We start from the raw sequence: 20,333 nt of genomic DNA on the forward strand, positions 1-20,333 counted from the left end.
AAAATCAAAACAACAAAGCCTCAATCTTCACACAATTTCAGCTTCTGGATTTTCTTCTCAAGTAACCACAGCACCACACAGCCTGTGTGTTTTTAGTGGAAAAGTTTGAGAAAGGCCCTTTCTATCAGTTGAAACACCACAGGACTTTCATCTGGCTCTCTATGCTGGTCCTCACAAGCAAGCACCAAACATATTAGGTGACTTGTGAACCCTCGTATCATGATTGTCATGGGCTGGTGGGCTGGTCTTACATACACCACTACAGCCCATCTTCCAGGCTGGAAGCGAGCTGGACTGTCCAATCTAGCGGGCAGCTAGAACAACAAACTATTGGGTGTCATCTCAAATTCACAAGAGATGGCAAAACATGTGACCAATTCAGATGCAAGGATCTTTTATTTATCTAATTATGAACTTTACCTGAGTATTAGAACTGTCAAACTGCAATATGATGTAACTTATATTTCTGGGCAATTTATATAGGCCTTCCTTCAATGGTGCCCAAGGTGAAAATGATCCAACATAAATTTTTGACTCTTGGCAAACTGTTTTCCAGCAAAAATTAATTTTGGAACATAGTTGTTCTTTCAAACAAAGAGTTCAATTGAATATAACTGCACTCTCACACTCACTTCCTAGCTCCACTTCTATACAAAGATTACTTTTCTTTGATGAAAAGCCATCAAATCTTAAATTTAAACAACTTGCTTGCCATGTTTTGTACAAGTTCAAGAGTCATATTTTTTTATTATAAAACGCTATTAAATACATGCATTTGTCTCCAGAAAACTTAATGTCATCTGCTCATTATGCAGTTAATATTGTAAAACAGGAGACTTTAGTAAACAGAAATATGGAAACATCTATATTTTATGCAGTAGGATAATTTTCTGTTTTAGAAAGGAAGAAAATACATGTGTACAGTAATAAACATTCTCTATCATCAGTCACTGAAATTGCAGCCTTTAGGAATGAAAATGAAAAATCATAAAGACCATCAGTCACTATAGAAAGGTTCTTACTCTCTTAATTAAGGCTGCCAAGGGCCTTTCCTAGGAATTACCATTGATATAACTGCTCTTCAGAGTACATGCAAGCAAGAGAGCACATGGCAGATCTAGCTGTCCTCCGAAAAACTTATTGCACTTCTGAAGTATTAAGTTACAAGGGCCAGCAGATAGCATTGGCTTAGATATCCATTAGTCCTTCAGAAATCTGAATCTATTTCTACCATCACTATGGAAAACATGCATTGCCTCAGTATAACTCCAGAGAAACAAATAATTTCATAATTTTGCCATTTCACAGTCCATAAAGTTACAAAAACTGATAAAAAGTCAATTTCAGCATTAGCTAGTCCATGAACCCACTTTCATCAAATCACTAGCCTTATTCTAAACTAAATGTTATATGAATTTTGCATTATTGACATTACATTACCAAACTGAACTAAAAATGCTTTGGACAGTTTAAAAACTTAATAAAGAAGTTCAATTGCATTTCTACATTCAAAAGTCAAGTTCTCAAACCATACCTTCACGAAGTTCAACCAACTTTAACATAGCTATAAAAGCCAAAATATTGTTTGAATATTTCATAGGCTATTATGATTCTCTCCTACCTCTGGTCATGCCTATCCATTATGGATCTAAGTCCCCACAGCAAAAAAGGCCTTTATTTTTTTAGAAGACAAGACAGCCAGTTCATGACTCTGAGGGGCAGTGCCACTCATGCAGACACTAATGGCACTAATGTTGTTCCAAGCTCCCTGCCAGCCAGCTGCTTGCAGCAGAACAGTCAGTCTGACCTTTGGCCAGGAGGAGGAATGGCTCAATAGCATGAGAAGCTGCCTTATCTAATGGATTAAGTACAGAACCCAAGTGAAATGCTACCTTTGACAAGGACTTGCTCTGTTGGCCTTAGCTGAGTCAGTTAACCTTTCTTCGTTTTCCATCTTTAAAAGGGGAATTATAATTGTACTCTATCTGTGGTGATGCAAACATGTTGCAACACACTGATACCATGAATGCTTAAGGTATCCTACAAGGCAAGTCAGTGTAATGCCATAATCAAGTTAAACTCATCTCCATAGAAAACTTTAAAAAAAAATTAATCACAAGTCATCCTTTCATTGTATGTATAATTATAAATGTTTTGGTTAACAAAAAATATCTTTTAATAAAATATCTTTCAAAATTATCTTTTTAAATCCTTTTTTTTTCCTATTATTAGCTAGAACTGGTACTTAAAACGCAGTACCTTTCCTATACATGATACTTGACCAAAGTCTTCAGGTGACCTATATGACAGGACCTGATGAAATATTTTATCTGCCATAGAATTTTGCCCACCTACTAGATTTTCGTACTGAAATCTGTGTATACTGAAATCTGTTTGCACTAATTGACAGATCAAATTACTTTTGGATCTGTATTTCTAAAAGGCCTCTGAATTTATTCCTTCAGTTTTACATGCATGGGCTTCCATACCTTTGTGAACTTAATGTTTGTGTTCATCACTCTGACATTTCCTAGCATTTGAAGGACCATTTCAAAGATTATTTCAAAGACCATTTTTGCAAATGTGATGTTAGAACAGTTTAGCAGGACAGATTTTAAAAAGACATTTACATTTAGCACAATTAGCCATCTTCGTGTCTTCATCCTACTTTCAGCTACTGTAATCAAAATTTTAACATGGAATTTTCTTAGAATAGAGGCTGAATTCCAGATGTAGAACTGAAAAAAAAAAAGGGGCTCATTGTCTATGCTTAGTTTCTCTTCTTTAGAGGAGGAAAAGCCTGAAAAGCTTTTGAAAACAAACCTAAGTATCACTGAGCTCTTTAGTAAAATCTCTGATATATAAGGTTCTGAAATCACAGTACTCAGAAAAAAATGCAGACAATTGATTAATAATGAGGTCAGAAATACAAATAAATTTACTTCTAATGAAGACTGAAGACACAGTAATCAAAGTGTTAAAAATTCATTTCATGCACATTTCATTTGCCTCTTAACTGATATTTATCACATAATTCTGTGAGAAAGTGGAGGCCTAAGATGCTCCAGATAAATGTCTCAATTAATTGTACAGAGGTAGCCCTCTTTGAGCTGAACCAGAGCTGTGAGCTCTTTATTAAAAGCACTATTCTGTAGCCTGTAACCTTGTTCCTTGACTCCTCTCTAGTTTCCAATTTAAACAAGTCCCCATGCGGCCCACTCTAAAGGGCTTTGTCTCCCTGTCATTGTTATGAGAGCCAAGGCATCCTGGAAGTGTGAAATCAGACCTCATGAGCTGAACGGTTCCCCAGGGAACACAAGACCTCGCAGAAGGTCAAAGTCATGGGCTGGACCATCTGAAAGCGTCTGATCACTGGTCTGTGACACAGCAAGAAGGGTGGGGGCAGGGGGAGAAAGAGCCAGGGGGCTAGAATTGAACACATCTTAATTAAAGCCCAAAGACTACAAAACAAGCTATCTTCTAGTCAGGCCATCTTAAGGAGCTTGAGTTTTGCTCTTGCAAATGAATCTGAGTTCCTAAATATTATTCCTTAAAAGCATAGATAGCACTTTTGCTGAAATAGATCAAACCTGTGGCACATCTTTTCCCACTCTGCTTACTTTTTATCAGTGATATGGCAGAGATTTTGAATTTTACTTCATGGCACAAAGGAGCAATGTATCTGCCTCCGTAAAAGAGATGCAGACACTGCCTTGTAAAGCCTTGTAACACTTTCTAACTCAGGATTTAGGGAGAAAAAAAAATGCACTGAATAGCTAAAACACAATGGAAGACTCAATTGGAAGTTTCTTCTCAGACAGAGAGGGAAAAACTAAACTTCATTCTCAGTATCTTCCCATTCATTAGATTACACTTTCAAAGCATTTATACTAAATAATACATAATTTCCAGAAAGGTGGATTTGCTGTGACCACAATTTCCAACAGAATATAATTTTGCATTGGTGGAATCCCTAAAATTGTGTATTGATCATGGAACTACACTGTTTTTCTGGGGGAAACAACATCAGAGACCCAATAATTTTCCCAAAGGCCCTGGTCCTGAAAGATACCCTATTTTTCAGCTCTTGCAAAAACCAAGTTAAGCTTTCAAACACTGGTGGGGAGCTCAACCCCTCAGTGGTTCTTCTTCTCATAGTTCTCCTGGCAAGTGGGTTGAGTGAGAAGTCTGACTGTACTTTCTGGAGTATTTTTAATATCCACTTATGGCATGTTCCAGCAGCACAGCATTTCAAAACTGGTAGTGTCTACTTGCTCCCCCACCTACAACTTAACCGAAATTTCAGTTCATCCTGCCACATTATTCATTGCATGTACATGTGAGGGGGGTTGTAAGCTGAGACCTGAACTACCACCCTTAATCACTCTCTTTTTAAAAAAAAAATCTGTACTAACCTTAAGGATTTGAAGTGCACTGTCCAACATTAGGCTATTGAAAGTGGAGAAAAAAACCTGCCCTTGGCTCTCAACAGTTTATTAAGGGCTTAACTAAAGTGACCTACTAGCATTCCACTGAGGGAGGCTATAAGCTTTCTGAGGAAAGGAGCAGAATTGAGGGTTTCATTAAAAAGTAATTTGTGCTTTTTACTCATTCATTCAACAGGAGTCTCAACTGCTCTTTATTCACGCAGAGTTAGTACAGTATTACAATGCTGCTCAATGCATGGGACAAAGGAAAAATTTCACGTTTTGAAAGGGGGAAAAATCCTTGCAAACGTAGCAGGATTGATGGCTACTTAAAAGATTACAGAAATCTTTTTCCCTCTGTGCTTATGTTTAATAATGGAATATTAAGGATTTTAAAAATCTACTCAGTTCAAATTAATAAATTTTGATTTATTACTTCACATGAAAAGATTCCTGGAAGTGAAATGGGATATGTTTAACCGACAGGAAACAAAGCAAAACACACAGATACCATATAGCTGTTCCAGCTGCTTTTCAGACTCAGGGTCAAAAGATAAACTCTGAAAACACATTACAGTAAGATGAGCAAACTAGTCCTTAGTTTTACACATAGAAGCAATCCTTAGTGGTGTAACAGCACTGGTGACAGCACTCTCCACACTAGTTACTTAGTTGAATAAAGGTGGGTCAAGTTTTTACACAATTTTTGCAAACATGATTTATTGACAATTACCAAATACCTACTTTATTTCTCACTATTACTATTCAAAGTTTAATTTTAAATGAATGACTTGTACATAATTACAAGTTACTAAAAATAGCTATAAACTACAACAGTAGATAATAAAACCACTTCTTCTTCCTTCCAAAATTCCCAGTTACTTTTGTCCAGAATATATAAGATTTCTGTCACATCTGGAATGTGCAGCCATCTTACAAAATACATCTGCTGTATCAACGCTTTTTCTTACTAACAAGGGAAGGTAGTGAGTGTTCTTCCCCATAATCCTGTCTGGCATCCCAAATACAATGTCTGAAAATTTTTGGTAGCTCTCTACATCTTTAATTGAATCAAATATATTTCCAAAAATATTGTTCAACCAGCACAAATAACATGTTGATTTGGAAAAGCTGAAGACTGAACGAGGTCAGGGACTGAATTATCCCATTTGCCCCTGAGTAACTTAATCTCTCTCTCTGTTCAGAAAACATTGGATTATAAGGTTAAACCAGACTAAGGGATCTTTAGAAGCATTTCTACAACCTCACCAAAAACAGAATCTGTTATTTTGTGTACCACAAACTGGATGATCAAATGTTTGCACTGATAAAATGTTTGCAATATTACCTTGTCTGAAATACTGGTAGTCATGTTAATTATCACAAAACCACTAAAAATTGAGTAAGTTGCTCTATATCTGCTCCTTTAACAGAACATTTATTCTAGTTTCCTTTTACTTTCTTCCCATTTCCATTTTTTTAAAATTTTCATTATCATTTTAAAGCAGAGATAGCTACTTTCTGACACAAATGCAGCTCATTTTGCTCCATTCAATTCATACGGTATGAAGGTGATTGTACCTAGAGAAGATAACTTGGACATTTCTGGAGAAATATAGTCAGAATTGCTGAAATACTTTTTCTTTATTTTGCAAAGCAACATGTCAAATTAACCATTCAACTTATAAAATAGAATTCTTTTTTTAAAGATCTTATTTCCCTTATCTTATAAAGATAAGCAGTAGCTGCAGCAAATTGCATTCAGTTAAAATGTCTGAAACTGACAGCAACCTTGCTAAATATCTAACAGATATCAAGTGATTCTTTTGGCAACAATTTTAAAGTAGTATTTAAGTCTGGAACCATTTTTTGCCTTGTACCTTGGAATTTAATATTGATCATTTTGTATGGTTTCATCTACTAAAATAAAAGAAGTTTCTTCTATGTAATTATATAGGATGTCTGATGGAGAAAAATGTATATTTCACCTTTATCAGAAATAATCTACATAGGGCTCTGCTAACATTAGTATGACTTGCTGCCTTACTTACAAACTTTTGTTTGTGTTTAGATTTTTTCGTTAATGAGCAGAAGGTGGAAGTGCGCAAACAGAACATAACCTGTAGATGAACTTTTGTTTTAAGTAATTTTTTGTCCTGTTCTAAAAACACTGAATCTTACTACGGTATTCAGTGTCACAGAAACAAAATGAATCCTTGCCTGTGACATCAGCTGCCATCAATGCTTCTGCCCTGATGACCTTCACCTGAAGAAATCCCACATCGCTGATGTTATGGAACATCTTCATTGGACTCTAAAAGATAATAAAAAGAAAAATAATTCTGGATTGCAAAAGAGACAAACCAAAAGCAATATTAATACTCTCCACTCTGGCCCAGATATAAGTTACTGTAATTCTGCCTACATACTCGGACTTTTAAATATTATTTGCTGAAGAATGTGCAGTTGTTTGCATTTCTTCCTATATTTTGCAACTTTAACTTATCAATGAAAATTACAAAGGAAGAGTTAGAATATGATTGATTAAATGTAACACAAATTCTAGTGAACTAATCCCCTAGGACTATGGGAATAATTGTACTTCAAAATCTGAAATTATAGCAATATATTAAGAAATTAACACAAAAAATGAAACAACTACTCTCCCTGAATTATTTTGCAGGAACTATGTTCACCTTTTCCCTCTGATGCCTCCAATATTATCTTGAGCAATGACCTAGGGCCAATAAGGGCCAATATAGATTTTTGTGGTTGACTATTACATGCAAGTTTGCATATACCATATACACCTATAATAAGCTTGTGAATAACATCAGCAAAAGCAATCAAAAGAGAATAACAACTACTTAATAACTGTCATAATAATCACATGCAGAAAGGATAAAAAAATAATTAAAATATGTTTCAATTCCATGGCAGAAAGCTCTTAACATAAATAATTATATTTTTAGCATCATTTTCTTCAATAGCTACATGTATTAAGAAGAGGAAGAAAAAAGAGTGCACTACACTAACACTTGCATTTATTCATCCAACACAGATTTAGAAAGCTTATTAAAAACCATATACCTCTGCTGCTCTTTTTTCAGAAGAGCAACTAAAACTAACAAACTGGGAGTATTGCACTAATGAAGTATGACATGCGACAATTCTCAAACTCTAGCTTTCAGTATCATTTCAAATTTGCAGAGCTTTAAATGATAAAACATTGAATGCAAATTTCATTCATAAATACCAGCCCATACCTTTATTTTGAAATATTTTAAAATCTGGACTTATGTATTTAATGCCTATGGTCCTCTCTAAAATTTTAATGTGGTGAAACTTTTTCCATTGTCTATGACAATGTCCAGATTTCTACAAAAAGCAAGCATCAGGGAAAACATCAAATCAACAATTCCTGAATTTATTACAAAAGCAAAATTTACTGTTATGGGAAATGAGAATAAATTACATCACTGAATCTAAAAACCACAGATTCTGCTTAAATGAAATATTAAATGTCAGCTTGCAAAAACAGTATGCTTTTGCACAGAAAATCTACCCATTAAGATATTAGACATACAATATGCATCCCTGTCTTTCTAATTAATAAGTCAATTCTAACAGTTAAATCACACTGATACTAATTTCACAAATCCCAGCTGACCATTTACTGTTTACAGTGAAGATTTGACCTTCCTACACTGAACTTAAAAATCCAATTCAGGGTAGTAGCCCATATATTACATACATGCATTGTGTTATAGCAGGGTAAAAGTGAATAAATTTTTACCAATTTTAATAAGATAATCATCATAAATATGACTTCAACATACTGGTGGTCAACTTTAATCAGCACACACTCAACCTCTTGCTTATGTGCTTACAAGCTGAGGGTAGCAGAGATGGTATTACAGATAGCACTGGTATACTTCAAAAGCATCTCTGCACCCCTCATTTATTACAATGATGATCAGGGTTTGGAAGCCTCTTATCAGAACTAGTACCAGAACAGAGATAATTCTGCTGTAATACACACTATGAAAATTACAGGACTTACAAAAATGTTTCTGCATTCTACCCAAGTTTCCCAACAACCAAAACAAAACACCAAGCTGTAGAAATAAAACAAAGCAAAAACCAAATACAAAGCAAGACAAACAGTGGCACCCACTTCCTATGACACCATACAGTCCCCTTTTTCCAGATTTCATCCCGGTTAGCTCACTCTTCAAAAGGGTGCCAGTGCTGTATTTTGCTTTGCTACCTTTGTTAGAGTCCCACAGAATTTTTGAACTTTTATTTCCAGAAAGTAGCTGGCTTAAATTCATTTACTGCACATACTGACTGGGGAGAGTGATGAAAATGAATACAATGCCACAACAGAGGCTCCTGGAGAAGCAAATTACTTTAATGCATTACTTTAAATACATAACTTTAAGTAATGATTTATCAGACGATATTCTGCCTTCTTATTTGTGATTATTGTTGAAGGTATCAAAAATCTGTATAGTTTCTGAAGCCTAGAATTTTCGTAGCAGAGGAATCTATGATTTGCTGGGAATCTTTTCAGCCCTCAATAGATGGGAAAAGATTGAAATGCTCTGGAGATGAGTCTTCTTTATTTTTTTTAATGAAAGGCTGTATAATATATTTTCTGTATGGCTGCAGCAGCTGTCAGGAAGAGCATCTCAGTTCAGCTCTATTATGGGAGAAGCAATACCCCATCCCATGGCATTGAGATACACTGAGGGGCTAGCACTGATTGACAGCTTGTCACCATGACGTCTTATTCCATCTCTGTTATGGAGAAAATTAATGTCACACCACCAGCCTCATGACTCGCTGTCATCTTAGAACTGCTCACCTTTTATCAATGCTCTAAATAACATTTCAAGCCCATCGTCTCACAGTGGACAATCTGGTCAAGGGACATTAAATCGGATGACTGTGAAATGTCATAATAAAAATGGAATGCTAACAACTTCTCTAAACTAGCTCCTCTGGTTTTTAAACTGTGACAAGGGGGACCATGAGTTCAGCACACCAGTTCTGAAAAGGTCATACAATCTCTCTTGGTCTGTACCCATTAATGTGCCCCTCTCCTCACTCCAAAAGGAATTAATCTTTTCAGACAATCGTGGTAAAATAATGGTTCAAACAGTAATGCCTATTTAATTTCTAAGGCTCTGATGTTCAGCTACAAATGGTTAAGTGACAGTAATAGAGTCATTTTCCTGATGGCAAGGTCAGCTCATTAACTGTTTTTGGCTGCAGAAAGGGTGCAAAATACATTTCTCAAATGGAAGCTAGATTCTTTTAAGAGGAAACAAATCCAAAAAAACAGCCAATCAACAGGGAACTCTACATCTTGCTAATTACACATGCTGTCTTTGTATTAGTTCTGAAGTGCAGGTATGAATACCGAAGTCAAATTGAACATCAGTGAAAATAAACTACTTGAATTAAGTTGGTCCTGGTAATTTCTTTCTTCTGCTGATAATTTTAATAAAAACAGTAGAATTTATCAAAAAAAAAGTAAATGCCACAATTTTCAGAAACATATAATGAAAAATTCATACCTCTGTGATATGAAAATCTTTCTAAAATTTAAATGTTTTTGAATGTATACACCAACGTAAATATATGAACAGACACATATCCTTGTATTTACAAGAAACAGGAATAAACCAGATCAGTCTTATGCCACATAATTATGCTTTACACTGGGGACAAAAAATTGAGGATTGAGGAAAAATGATTAACAGTACAGTTGCAACATGTTTCTATACTGCTACTGAAATAATCAAAACCATCAGTATGACTTGTCTGCTGTCTCATCACACAGAATAAGCTACAGAAATATGTTATTGTTGCTGTTGGTAGCAGGAACTACGGCACCTCAAAAACATATCCATCAAAAAATTATTCTACTTATAGACATCTATTTTGACAACCACAGACTGTCTTGGTGGATTCCAAAATGTGTAGTATGTCTCTTAATTATAATTATTTTTCAGAGGTGGTGGACAATACCTAGCTTTCAATTCATTTTGGAATATTATATTTAGCCTAACTAAGTCACCTCAATTAAATTGTGTTTATGATAACACTATTGGTGTATGAGTTGTACAAGCATTAGCAGACAGCTGATTCAGTGGAGATAGGCAGAATAAATTTGCTGAAGCACACATCCTGCTAATCTGTTTGAAGAATATTTTACAGCATTAGTACTAGGACTTCATGTTATCTGCACAGCCTGATAAGGTACATCTTTATTAAATTCAGTTATTGAAAGGATGTCCGTCATGGAATAGGAATATTTTAAAATCTTAAAAATAAATTAAGCAGCCTCTCTGATAGTCAGAGGTTGGTTTAATGGCTGAGTGTCTAGAGGAGCCCTCCTAAACACCTGGCAGCATTGTACAATAAAAGCTTTGTAATTGCAAGTGGAAACAGCTTTTTTTTCTTTCTTCATGCGTAGTGAGACAGTTACTTTTAGTCATTTAGGTATTAGCAAATGCTGGAGTAAGAGCTCCCCTCTCTGTTGCTTTGATAAAATTACAAAGAATCTGCATAATGTAAAGATGCTGGGAAATTAAAATATTTTAATTAAAATATTATATTTATATATTTATATATATAAAATATATGTTATTTTTATATATATTTATATATTTATATAATAATTATATTTTAATTTCCCAGAATGTTATAAAATGGAACAGAATATTTTAAAATGGAAACATTGTTTGAAACAATTATTTTTATGTGCTTCAGCCTCTAATATTAAGACAAAAAAAAAGTTTTCTTGCCCTTTAACAGATGGTCCAAAAAAAGATCTGAAAACCATTAGCACCTCAATTATTTGGCATAAACAATCACCAGAAACTGTTGAGTTGCTGAATGATCTCTTAGTCACTTTGTGCTTGGTAAAAATCATCTGCAAGGCTGTAAAATTACCTTCATTAAACAGTTAACACCTTATCAAACAGTTCAATTACCATGTAAAAAATGTTACTGTATGAAGAGCATTTGTAGCCTTCTTGATGTTACCTGTTTCAGCTGTAACTATTTATTATTTGTATATTAATAACTAATTTAAATTATAGTCATTGGCTAGGTGTGATTAGAATAGAAGAGATATATTTAGATTTTTTCCTCACTATAGTTATTTTTTATATAGGCCAATATTTTGTTAACAAAGGATGAAAGAGAACTTCATACATATCTCTTCAGTATCTCCTCTCGCTCTTTCTGGTCCTCCAAGGAGTTGATGGAGAGGTCAGAGATAGTGACTGCAGCTGAGGCTGTGAGAGTGACCAGCAACACCAGGTATCCCTCTCCCTCCTCTAGCGGCATCTCCAGCTTGTGGGTTTGTTCTTTACTTAGGGTCGACAGGTCAATCTGGCACCTAGAAACACACATTCTCCATCAGCATGTGGTTTTTCTCACATCAAACAAGAGCACATTGATTCACTTGCATTCAAATGGACAAAAAATACAAGTAAGCAGAAACTCCTGGTCAGCTTCTTAAGAAAAAAAAATTTTTCTTAAGAAAAAAATTCTTAATTTCTCTTCACCTTTAACTCATGCCCTGTTTCTTTTTTTTAGAGCTACACAAACAGTTTTGAAGTGAAAAATCAATATTAATAAGAACGTAAAGACACTAGAGACAAGTTTAGCTAATATTCTTTACTCAAATGCAGTCAAAGAAAAATTTTAAAAATACAGCTCAGATGCAAATACTACTTTCAATTACACCTCTTGTATATATGCAAAATGTAAGTTCTCATGTTAACAGTTTTCACCTAACAACAGTAGAAACCCTTTCTTAAAAAAGAGAATTCTACATGGATTTGTGATGGCATAAAGATAACTGAGCATAGAAAAACTCAACTTGTGCTCAGCTCTCATGCAGTAAGCTGTGTGTGAGTCAAATCCTCATGCTGGCACCCCGGGTAAAATCTAATGCCACAGCCCCCTATAGAATAAAATGTCTCAGGCTGTAATGAGCAGGGACTACATATAGCTGTGCAGAGTGTGTGCAGAGTGGCTGAAGGAAATCTGCTTGATCCCCTTCTGAATAATCTGGCTGTAGCATACACTGAACTAATAAGAAATGATTCCATACTTGCCAGACAGCAGAAACAGCTTTGCAACAGCTTTAGAAATTTAAAGTAAAGGAAGGAAAGGAGTATCTTTGCTGCCCAAGAGCTGACTAAAACCTTCTAAATAAAACAATAATATGTTAGCCTTGATTAGTCTGTGCACAGGTTGAATGTTTTAATACTTTAATTTGTACAATGTACAAGTTTCAACTTTCCTAGATTGCAAGTCTGAACATGTATTGAATTTCATTGTCTGGGTCAAATGTAATGCCAGTTTGCATTGGACAGGAATTTCTGTGAAAAAGAACTATTCAGAATACTTATAGCATCCCAAAATGAGTTTTGCCAGCTTTTTGCTCTAAATAAAAACACCAATAATACTGAAATAAAGTAAATGTATACATTCTATGTGTAGGTTAGCCACTCCGCAATCTACTTTCAACAGCGATTATTTCATGTGACAAGCACATTTATTGTATGCCACTAATTCAGTAAACTAAACATCAAGCAAACTCTTTTCATAAAATGTCAATTGATTTTGAAGACAATGTGGTCACTGCAGGGCCAATAAACTAAGAAAAAGGTGGCAGACATGAAAATATGTACATTTAAGGATAGGAAATAGCTAATTATGAGAATAAATGCAGCCTCATAAAATGAGCATTGTGCTATCACAGGCAGATCAGATTTACTACAGGAAAACTGTCTTTTGTTTTTTCAGAGACATTTACTGCCTGTTGTGCAGTTCACATAACTACTGCAAAGTTCACACAGTAACAAGGTTCAATTATCTTACAATAAAAAAAAAATCTAACTCCTGTAGCATTCTGAGCTTAATGCTTTTCTTCTATTTTGAACTCTTTGGATGATAGGGAGTGAGAAATTAAATTAGTAATAGTAAGGAAAAATAAAGCTGTTGCTATCAGTGCAGGCTGATAGTCAATACAAGCTTCATACATGTACATGAACAGTCAAATTCTTATTTTGGATGCAGTGAGGAATTTAAAGCCCTCCTTAAGACAACAAAGATTGTAATTAAACCATCAAAGCTGTAGCAGTTTTACTACAGGTATTAAATACTCTTCAATAATTTATTTCAAAACAGATACCCCTCAAAAATAGGACTCAGCAACAATATTGTGTCTTCAACCAATAAACACGTAAAGAACCAGTCTAAACTCCCTTAAAATCAGTAAAATACTCATAAAGTCATTGTGATACTAATGGAGAAATAATCCACCCCTCACTCAAAAATAGGCAACAAAAGCTAAAATAGTCAACCAAAGCCACTCCACATACATCCATCAGAAAAAAAACGAGTGTAAAATTACAAGGTCTACATCAGGGCTACTAGATCTAATTTCTTCAATTCTTGAACCTACAACACTTTAACAATATGTATTGTTCAGTTTTTTTATTTAGGCTGAAATAAGCAACTGGCAATTTGCTTTTACCTGTGCATCTTTCCTAAAAGAATGAAATATTTCTAGTAGTACCACATCTAGAACAGATTACCTGAGAAATATGTATCTGTCACCTGGTTGATAAATTTTCATGAAAAGGCCATCACCAGCTTGTTATTTCCTAAAATCATACAAAGGTAAGAACTGATCTGGAAATTTTTTTCCAGTAAAAAGCCTTAACTACTCTAAAGGAAAATTATTCTCTCAAGTACCCTCAGAAAATTTGATAAACACATAGGGTTAGTCCATTAAGGACTATCATCTTTGCACTTTACAGAAGTCCAGGTTAAAAGCACCTTTATGCACACATGGTCAGGTGAAAGCAGATTTCTCACTCCATGCCAGGTACTTGGCCCCAGCCTTGAAGGAGACGCAGCTTACACAGGCCTAACTTGAAACTGCCAAGGCTCAAGGAGCACCCAGCACAAGGGAAGCCTATTTACAACACATTCACTTCAGTAAAATGGTAAGACTTTCCAATTTACAGACAGTGTAAGAAAAAATTGCAATTTTTTTGTCATTAGTAGTTGATTTTTTTTAATGATAAAAAATCAACTTCATCTGATCTCATGCGAAAAAAAATCTGATCTCATCCTAAAAAAAAAAAGAAAAATAAATGGAATAATATTTTGTTCATTCTCCTCTGTCCTCATGGGATCTTTGTATGGGACCAAAAAAAAAAAGTGAAGGAAGTCTGGTTTTATTAAGGTATTACATAAACACTAACCCTATCCTAGAATAATCTTGACAGAGTCCAACTGGAAAACCGAAAACTCATTTTTGTACTACATTTTTTTAGAAGGACTGAAGCTAACAAAATATTTCCAAAAACAAGCATCTGCTTGGAACGTATCTGTTTTCCAAATGTAAATATCTTTGGAAAGCTTAGGCTGACAATGCCCCTTTATATTTTACTGAAATTATATTCAAGTATTTCAAGCTTTAAAGCTTTAGCAATGCTGACTTTTATATCAGTAAAGATGTTCTCTAAAAGGACATTTGTTTCCTACAACTGTGTATCCATGGAGAACAAAGATGCTTTGAGGATGAAGGTGAACTTGTATGTTACCAGAAGGTGATGCAGAATGAATGAGAAATTTTTGTCCCGTATTCTCAAATTGAGGATCATGAAAAATTACAGTAATTTTGAGAAGTCCATAAGCTGCAGATGACTAGCAGCTGTCACACTGGAAACATGAGAAAATAGTAACTTTGTAGAATCTTGTTTCTTAAGGAATTATTATTTACATGCTGCTGGTAAAGGCAAAGACTTTTTCCACCTGTAATGAGATCAGCCTGAAGAATTATTGAAAAAAAATTGCCGTTAACTCCACAGACAGATTTCCAAGCATGACTGTAAATCACGCTGCAGTTTGAGTTTTTCTGTATCTGCCATGCTGTATGCCCCCTTCAGTGCACACTGGTTTCAGCACTTCAAGTGGTGAGCAGGAGCACTGGAACAATTTCCCTGGCTTGCTGGCCTTTCAGAAAAACGTGGAGGGGCACGTATCCCACCTATCAGTTCTGCATGTGAACACTACCAGGCACCATGTGTAGCTGGATTTTCAGGTCTTGAGAGATCAGAAGGGAGAAAAATGACAAAGTGCATCAAGCTCACGTGCCAAAGTTATCACAGATGAATTGCTCAAAAAACAGGGTACAGCTCCCATGGAGGAAGATTTGAAGGTTCAAGGGAAATCTACCACTTGTTTGAAAGTGTGTTCAGTGTGTTAATCACACAAAATTTTAGAAATATATTTCAGATTTATTTTTAATTTGAATATATCTGGCCTTTGGTTCTTTTTATGCCTTTCCTTACCAGTTGAAAAACCCTTTAGTGTTTCATGTTTTCTTCTAGTGAAGGAACTCATACACTATAATCATATCTCTCTTGATCTTCCTTTTGATATGCTAAACACCTTCAGCTCCCTATACATTTCCTAGGAACATATCTCCTACAGCCCTCAAATGACTTTTTGTAACTTTTCTGATCCAGTGAAATTCTCCTGCATCCTTTTTAAAGTGTGGAAGGCAGAACTATATGTAGTGTTTTATTATCAGCATGTCTAACAGGTAAAAATCACCTCCCCTCTTTAGTTCTAACAGAACCTGGAATGTAAGACTGTGTTGGCACCCTGGTGAAATATTCTTGCTAATGAATGAATTACAAAGGTAGCAACATGACATAGAAGGCCTCTTAAAAGCCAGGTGGCCAGGCAAGTGAGAGACAGCAGATAGTGGAATCGTTTTCTCACATGACAAAATAAAGCATAAAAGAGGAACTGGCACAATCCTAAGTGATAGGGACAGAAAAGCACCACTTGGCTACAAACCAGGCAACTTAATTACCATCATGACTTGTTCAGGAACACAGATTTTTAACTCCACTGTGATCCAGGTCTATGCTGCTCCAAAGGATGCCAAGGAGAGGAAACTGTGTGATTCCACAATTAGAACTGAGCTGGACACACATCAGAAGCAGCAAGGCATGAACTGCTACAATTTGTGAGACTCCATACCCTTTATGAGCAGATTAAAATGTTCCAGTAAAACCAAGAAACAAAAGGAGAGGGAAAATTTTGCAAAGCACTAGCAGAAAATGACATATCTCAGAAACACTGAGTGTTGACTGCAGTAATGTGAATTTCTTGGAAGAATCGGAGCATGACATTTTTAACTGTAAAGATAATGAGAAAGAAATTAAATTATGGACTCCACATGATGGTTGTGGTAAGTGGTTGATAGAGGTGTTAGATTGAAAATCAGAGAAGCTCCCAAAGGGATAGGAGACAGTATCTCAGCTAAGTAGGACATTGACTAAGGACAAGAGTGGGCTTAGCTGGGGAAGCTGGAGAGGATCCCTGGGCAGCTGGGACAGGAGACCTCAGCAGGACCTGAAGAACAGTGCTGTCATTTGCCATGTAGCAACACAGGGAAGTCAGGAAAGAGCCCTGCAGTTCGGGGTAAGTCAGTCATGGTAAAATAAATATAAGAGCTCTATGAAATACTATTTTACCAGTCACCAAGCAATGTCTCAATACAGAATTACTGTTTATTGCTTGCTAAAGGAAATACAGTCCATGCTACAATGACCTGCTGATGGATTTTGAAATGATAGATTAACCTTTTCCTAAGCATAGTTCTTCGCTATAAAATTACAGATTTACTTTTGATATTGCACAGGTAGAAATTACTTACAATTAGTTTCTGATGTGGTATTTCCTACATTGTCCCCATGGCACAATCACATACTATAGACAGTTAGTTCTGTTACTGGTGTAATTTCTGTGCAACAAAATTAACACTTTCATCTGCTAAATCAGTCTATTGCTTTGATAAACATTATGTCTCCCTATATAATTCTCTCCTCACTAGTTGGCCCAAGAAATTTTGCAAGAGCTTTCACACAGCTCCAATCTGTGCCTTCCACATATCATCACAAAACCCTATTTGCACTCTTCACCATTTTCTACACACTATCATGCTCCTTATGTCTAAACTGGCCATTCCATATTCCTTCTCCCTTCCTCTTATTTTGCCACTCTTCAAGAAGTATACTTCCATATGTGAGAAGACACAGGGTCAGAAGAAGGATTCATAAACTGCCCAGATTGCATGCAGCATTCTGTATCTCAGCATACGTTGGAGAATGATATCAATTTTGTGTCAGAACATGACAATAACAACTGTCAGTAAGAGTTGTAAATAATAAGTATCTGGTAAGAGAAGGTTACTGAAGATTTCTGAGCAAAAACTGAAACTCTTTTGGCTTTCTAGCAGAATAGAAAGAACTCTACTAACTCTGCATTAGTAGAGTGAAGATGTGCTGAGATAGGAATAAATAAAGTATGGAATACCTAAAGGCCAAATTTTGAGACACAGTATTACATCTGTCTCCTTTTGACAACAATCAGAAATGGAGATGGCTCAGCACAGGATTTTTCAAAGGTAGATCTGGCAGTAGCATTTTTAGATTTTAATGCTTCAGGCATAATCTTAATTTTACATCAAGAAATGTATCTGCAATTAATTTAACTTTAATCGTCACATATAATCAATAAACAATTATACACACAGACTACTGGTTGTGTGCTCTTCAGTGTTTACACAGAATTGCTGTAACTCACAAGTGCACACAGTTCAAGTCAAAATTACAACAGCATATTGACCATTATGACCATTATATATGACCATTTTTACTATATCTTTCCAAAGTTCCACAAGAACAAAATTTCAATCTGCAATGCAAAAAACATTTTTGAAAGACCAGCATAATAAAGTACTATTTCTATTTCCAGAGGAAGCCATCTTGTTTACAGAGTTTTGCAAAATTGAGAAAACTTCAAGACTTTGGAACCTTAATATTTAAATGGACTTTACAAATACCATTCAAAACCTTCTTCCTGGGCAACAGAAAACTGCCAATATTTCCATATAAATCACAGTCTCCACAACATCTCTAGAAAAAGATCTGGGAAGAAACAGAGTAGCATATTTATTGTCCTTCACCCAGCTTTACATTCATGTTGGAGCAGTCATATACAATTCAGTTCTCTATGATAACGCTCAGTCCCCCATAGCAACATTACAAAAACATCAGTGGGGGGAGAAAAACCCCGAACCATAAATAATTTACAATTTTGTATTTTTAAAATAAAATTTCACTCTGATTTAGACATTTGATAGCATATTCACATGCTTTCAGACTAATCAGAGAATCATAGTTGCATATAATTTGTATTTATGTATAGCTGAAAACCACCCTATGGTTGTGTTACCACAAAAAAAAAAAAGTAAACAGACAAGGCACAGCAGATTAGGTATTATAAACTTAAATAAGTAATTTTAATTATTTTAACTTTTGTATTTCATAACATCTGTTTTATGGATGTTCATAAAATCAATCTGAATATTTGCGTCAACATTTAGCGAGATTATGGGAAATTCCACTTTCCTATAGATAAAATTAATACACAGCCTTAATGAATTCGCTACATACAAGGTCTTTTTTTTCTTAATTTGCATCAAATGGGAAAAAAAACAACAGCACCTATAAATACTTCTAAAAATAGATATAGATATAGATGAAGTCAGCAGTAATTTCCTGGCACAAAATAAAAGCTAAAGTCAATGTCATTTTAAAGATAAATGTACATTTTTCATAACAATTAATAATGCTATAAATTCCGCTGCACAGGATTGCAAATAACTTCAGCTGAATAAAATTGCATGACATGGGATTTACTTATTCTCTATGTTCACAGAAACAACTTGTGCTCTGACAGCACTCATTCTTGGCAATTTATTGCACCTGTCAGCAGCCCATTTGTTCAGATTAGTGCTATGCATAAAAGTGTAACAGTCATGAGGATTTATTAACTGATTATCGTAAAAGTGACAGTCAGAATTGCCTTCAAAAACATAAACTATAAGAAAGCTAAATAATTACATGATGATTAAAATCACCTTCATTTTGATCTTAGTATTACCTGCATTACCTGTAGTACGTTTTTAATCACAGGAGCATATTGACTCAATATAGGACATAAATTATTTGCTCATAGCAAAAACGTGATTATTAAATATATACACATACATATTTCTACTTATCAGATGAAGCAATAACTAATGCCACTTATGCAAGTCTATATATTTCTTTAAATACAAAAAGGTGGCCCATGTTGCTTTAGCTCCTGGTGCCTTCTATAAAAAGAACTTTTAGACTGCATTTTTTGGTTCTGGAATGTTGATTGTTTTTAAAAAACTGTATTCACAAGGATGGAAGAACTTATCTCCTGTATAATGCAGCTCAGTTCTAGTCATGTCATACAAATCAGCACATGATAGGAAATATATTTTCCTCAAAGCTCTTGTATGAGGTCTTTCCCCAGGTTTTTGAAATACTGAAATACTGAAATAAATTGATTCTAATAAATTGTTTCTGAATTGGTTCTAAGATTTCAGACTTTTTAGAATATTCTGAGATGGAAGTTCACAAGATGCTACAAACTTTAAACTCTCATGGAGAATGCACACAATTGAAATTCAAATGTATTTTATAAACACAATGCTCTGAGTTAAGAATGGAAATCAACAAGTCAGCATTTTATTTCAGACACTGCCATACGGAACGTGCCTGGGCATCAAGATGAAGACAGAGTTGTATGCTACTTCTGTGACAGACATCTCCTTCCACTTTTCTGAACGAGGATGCCATGCTGCCACTCACCATCTTAAAACCTTCCTCCCTCTTATGGGTGGATTTTACAAGCCATCCCTTCCACTTCCATCTTTGCTACCCCAAAACCAGAATCTTACTTCCATGTCCT

General features: G+C 35.1%; 1 protein-coding gene across 1 annotated transcript in view; it reads right to left on the reverse strand.

Annotated features, from left to right (window-relative positions):
* Nucleotides 1–20,333, reverse strand: part of MCTP1 (multiple C2 and transmembrane domain containing 1) — a 211,872-nt gene that overhangs the window by 116,251 nt on the left and 75,288 nt on the right. Inside the window, exons 9-10 of the mRNA XM_053968728.1 lie at nt 11,658–11,844; nt 6,648–6,741 (exon numbers count right to left, since the gene is read on the reverse strand). Coding sequence (XP_053824703.1) covers nt 6,648–6,741; nt 11,658–11,844 — 281 coding nt within the window. The remainder of the gene's footprint in view (nt 1–6,647; nt 6,742–11,657; nt 11,845–20,333) is intronic.

Source organism: Vidua chalybeata, chromosome Z (assembly GCF_026979565.1).
Source record: "Vidua chalybeata isolate OUT-0048 chromosome Z, bVidCha1 merged haplotype, whole genome shotgun sequence".
Lineage (NCBI taxonomy): Eukaryota > Metazoa > Chordata > Aves > Passeriformes > Viduidae > Vidua > Vidua chalybeata.